Below are 5,170 nucleotides of genomic sequence, written 5' to 3'. Positions count from 1 at the left end.
AAAGGGTCATATGAGTCCTTAAGAGTCGATATATACTCCTTATGCGTAGTATTGGGGCTACAATGTAGAAGCAAACTGTGCTTTGGCTCATTCACTCTCCGCACAAAACTTCCTGCAGTTGCGGGTATTTTATAGGAACTCCAAAAGCAACTTGACATGAAGTTATAATGAAATACGCGTGCTAATAAAAATTAGGAAGATTTACAGACATACCATTCAATTCCTATGTATTTATATATTTAGCTCTTAAATTTTAGTTTCTACATATAAATCACCTTACCTATGCTTGAAAACTGTATTTCACTTTTTAAAAGTTAAAATGGTGCGAAATAGTTAGGATAAGGTTAAGATGATAAATTATTCTTCAAATGCTTTGTGGTAACTTCACTTTCTCATTATCTTTGAGAAATTGGACATTCTATAGTTTTCTTTGTTGCCTCCGTGGCATGGATGTAAATGTCCCTAAAAGTTAACACAATGCAGTACTCAATTGTATGACTAGAAAATAATTATTAATAAATCGAACACGAAATAGTTAGGATAAGGTTAAGATGATAAATTATTCTTCAAATGCTTTGTGGTAACTTCACTTTCTCATTATCTTTGAGAAATTGGACATTCTATAGTTTTCTTTGTTGCCTCCAATCAGCATCATTTGCACATTAGAATCTACGAGACCACCTCTAGAAAGCCATCTATAACACTTGATTTGATACTTCATGTCATGAATTGGCCCGGGATTTTGGAATTGCCAAGGTAGGAATGGAATTGAATTAATTTTTTTTGTTAGTGACTTCTTCGATTATTATTTTGGATGATTAATTATTCGTGATAAAAAATGAAACTAAAATTGAGTTTCCCTGTCCGATCGTCTTTTCCCATCATAAAAATTCCTCAACAATTTAAATGTCAATAGAAAACTTCATCTCTCCCTCTATTTTGTACTATATTTTGATTGATGGTGGTTAAACGGGTCTATTGAGACAAGTTGGGCAATCTGCTGAAAATGGCATGGAGTTTACTATCCTCAAATTATGCATAATCTTGCTTTTCGCTGGTTTCCTCTGGGGATTCTGCAAATAATTTGTAGTCCTCAAATTACTACTTCACATATCACCCCCTGCTTCTACATTTGTTTTCGAAAACTCAATGGCATTTTGTTACTTCACCGGTTCCAATCTCGTTAAGATCTTAGATCGATATATGAATTATTAATGTTCTAAAATAGTATGAAGCTGGGGCAATTCCATTTCAGTATATGACCTCCCCTCTCGCCTCAATACGAGCTTTCAGGCTTAAGGCATTACGGCTCTCATTTTATTAGTAAGGAAAAAAAAAAAAAAACTCGTACCGCACTACCAGTCCCCCATTCCCATCTCATTTTTCCTGGTTCCAACCCAAATTACTGAAACCCTCTATGATAAAGAAGCGAGGAAGGCGTGTCAGGAGCTTGCGTGAGATAGCCTCAATGCGATCAACAACATATGGGGGAGCTGCATAGGAAGTTGTGGGAAGATGGCATTGGCGGTGCCATTAGCCGTGAAGGAGATGAGGAATTCTAAGACTTTTGGATTTTAGTTAAATCTTGCTCAAAACTTGCTACTTGTCCCCTCCTTCCTCTCCCTCTCCCCCTCTAACTTCTATCTCACCCTCTTTGTTCTCTCTCTTTCTATTCGACCCCATTCCCTCTTCCCCATCTCCCTCTCTTTCTCTCTCCAGCACTCTCTCTCTCTCTCTCTAACTTACAATGGCATCGTACAGTCATCTCACACCTAAAGTTTCATATTTACATATATAACACTTTGGTGCTTTAATCTTATGCATGAAAAGGTGGATTTCACTATGAAAAAAGGATAATACTGTCATTTTTTATGTGAATTTAAAGATTTAAGTGCTATTTGTGTAAATTTGAAGGTTTAGATGTGAGATATGTAAATACATAAGAATTGTGTGCTATGTATGCAAAGGCCTCTAAGAATTATTAATAAAATTTATTATAAGTTTGCTAATTGTTTATCAGCGTAATCTCAATCCTTAATCTTCCTTATATAGTACCGAATTTAAAATGACAGCTAACTCTCTTTTCATGCAGGTTGATGTTAAAAATATTAGGAAGCCATCTCTTTTACTTCAGTGGATGGGCATGAACGCGCTTTTTGTGTATGTATTGGCAGCAGGAGAACTCTTTCCGGCTGCTCTACAAGGATTTTATTGGAGAACACCATCAAATAACTTGGTAGTAATCATCATCTTATATTTTGTAGGAAGATTTACATACATATGCATATACATATCTAACTCCTAAACTTCAATTTCTATGTACATGCCGCCTTACCCATGCATTAAAGTTGTATTTCAATTTTTAAAAGTTAAAATTTCGGTATTTTTAATGTGATATGAAACATTTATAAATGTAAAAAATAAAGTTTAAATATGTAAATGTATAGGAATTGGGTGGCATGTATCTAAATGCCCCTATTTTGTATGCATACTTGATGAGATTTGTATCTAATGTAGGGTTCTATTTGTAAATAGAAGAAGCCTAGGGACTTATTTGTCAATATTGTAAGACTCTATATAAGGTGATGTGGTAATGAAATGAGTAAGGTTTTTCACAAAATAATTCAATTTGTTATGAGTGCTAAAAACCTAGCCAGGATTTGTGTACGCATGCAGAGACGCAAAGCTACCTGGGGCGGCGACAACAGCATGGAAGTACAGTTGTGATCGGAGTTGAGCAAGGAGGATGCGGCAGGATCATTGTGCTACAGTTGCCTAACTGTGAATACATCAAGGAGATCTTCTTGCGAGGAGTAGAAGACAAAGACGCGGGCGTTATTGGAGTTTTTTTTTGCTGCGAAACTATAGAAGCGGACCCTTGGAGTTCTCTTCTACAAAACTAGACAAGCGAACATTGGTTTCGTAGTGTTTTGCGGTTGATTTGCGCTCTAGGCAGGAAGTAACAGGCGAGGCAAAGTTTTTCTTGGTTCGAAGGAATGACATGATAATTTCCTGTGAGGATGGTGCATGAGGTATAGAATTGGAACTTCTGGGTAAGATAGATCTTGAAGTTCCAAAGCCCAAAAGTTCCAAAGGTCTTTGTCAGGCTCATACAAGGAGCTAGCGTCTCGACTAGAGCCATTATCTCAGCACATGCTCCGATGCAAATGAAGCTTGATCTCCCTCCTGTGGATCTGAAGCTTGATGGACTGGCCACGAACCTTAGTTGGTTGTGTTGAATTGAGGCTGCTCTAGCTGGGAAGAGATTAGAATGATACCTGATGGGGATCGATCCAAATAGTGATAGTACTAAGATGGATGAGTGGAGGACCACACATGCTTTGCTTTACACCTGATTACTCAACTCGATCGTTCCATTGATTGCCTCATCAGTGAATTGTATTTGAAAGGTGAGCGACATTGGGCCAAGCTGAGAATCGTGAGAGTGCTTCAGATTTAGCGTGAGATAGAGACAGTGGTTCAGGGTGACAGATCAATTAAAGAGTGGTTTATGGACTTGTAGCAGTTGTGGTAGGATCTTGATCACTTCTCACCTATGTCAAGTTATGGTGATCCGAAACGCAAGAAGGGTGGGATCTTTGCACAGATGAGGGCTATGCAGTTTCTTGATGATGTGGTTGAAAGCCTTGTTGGTTGAACTCAAAGTGGATCATAGAACTCAAATGAAGTTGTGGTGTGACAACAAGTCAGATATAATCATTGCTAACAACCCGGTGCAACACGATAGATTAAACATTTGGATATTGATAGATTCTTCATCAAGGAGAAGCTGAATAGCGGATTGTTAGTACTAAGTTATGTAGCTACTAGAGAGCAAGTGGCTGACTGCTTCATTAAAGGACTTAGCTCATTAGATTTGTTTAGGTTATGTGATAAGATGGGCTTAGTTTGTCTATCTTGAGGGCGAGTATTGAGATTTCCATCTAATGTAGGGTTTTATCTGTAAATAGATGAAGTTTATGAATTTATTTGTAAATATTGTAACTTTTAAGGCTCTATATAAGCTCGTCCTTAATGAAATGAAGGAGGTTTTCTTGAGCAATAATTTTTGTTTCTAAATGTACAATATATAAGAGAACTTTCTACACCAATTGAATTTGAACCTTGGCATGACCTTACTATAATTGAATATTCTTTGTTTACTCCACAATTTTATTCCTCGAATATTATGGCTTTCAATGCTTGACTATGTATATCCTTATTAAACTCAATATACTCAAGTCTCAACACCACATACTCTTCACACTGTCTATTAAATTTATTCTAATTGTACTTGATTATTTGCCATATCATAACAATTTAAATTACATGAAAATTCATATTTTTTGACTATTTAACAATAATGTTTTTAAAAAGAAGCCTTTATTTTTAGTTTATCCAAAAAAAAAAAAAAAAATGCTTCAAAGTTGATCTAATTCTCCTCAACCTTTTATACATCAACATGTCCAATAATAACTTTGTTCTATTACTTAAAATGGTCCGTAAGGAGTGTACGAGAACAATTTGTGATACTAAAAATTTGCTTTTAGTGATTTTTATAATAGGCTAGATACTAAAAATGGTGAAAATATATGTATGAACTAGCCAAACAAAGAGAAATGAAAAGTAAAGATTTAATTCAAGTAAAGTGTATTAAAGATGAAATTTTAAAAGTGCTTTTCGTAGAAAAAGATACTCAACATAGGTGGGTGAGTTATTTTGATAAACTTTTAGTGAAGTTTCTGAAAATACGATCGAACTTAATGATCTTAATATCGTTAATAATAATAAAAAGTTTTATTTTTACCGTCGCATTAGTAAAAAAAAAGTTGATGAGACTTTAAATAGAACCAATGGTGGAAAGTCTGTAGAACCTGATGATATCCCAATTGAAGTGTGGAAATATGTATGAGATTTGGGAGTTTCTTGGCTTTCTAAACTTTTTAATATTATTTTAAAATCTAAAAAGATGTTCGAGGAGTGGAGAAGAGTATTTTGGTCCCCATTTTTAAGAATAAATGGGAGGAATTAAGTTGATGTGTCATACTTTAAAATTATGCGAGAGGGTAATTGAACATAGATTAAGACATATGACAAAGTTTTCTCATAATCAATTTGGATTTATGTCGGGCAGGTCTACTATGGAAGCTATACATTCATTGAGAGGGTT

The 5,170-nt window shown here is 35.3% G+C and overlaps 1 protein-coding gene across 1 annotated transcript in view; it reads left to right on the top strand.

Moving 5' to 3' along the window:
• The window catches only part of LOC110031106, a 59,224-nt gene that overhangs the window by 745 nt on the left and 53,309 nt on the right, over positions 1–5,170 (top strand). The window contains exon 2 of the mRNA XM_020734151.1: positions 2,093–2,236. Coding sequence (XP_020589810.1) covers positions 2,093–2,236 — 144 coding nt within the window. The remainder of the gene's footprint in view (positions 1–2,092; positions 2,237–5,170) is intronic.

The sequence above is a fragment of the Phalaenopsis equestris genome, unplaced genomic scaffold (genome assembly GCF_001263595.1).
Source record: "Phalaenopsis equestris unplaced genomic scaffold, ASM126359v1 Scaffold000768, whole genome shotgun sequence".
NCBI classification, from domain to species: Eukaryota; Viridiplantae; Streptophyta; class Magnoliopsida; order Asparagales; family Orchidaceae; genus Phalaenopsis; species Phalaenopsis equestris.
The sequence above is the reverse complement of the archived record's forward strand: the minus strand, read 5'-3'. Positions and strand labels throughout refer to the sequence as shown.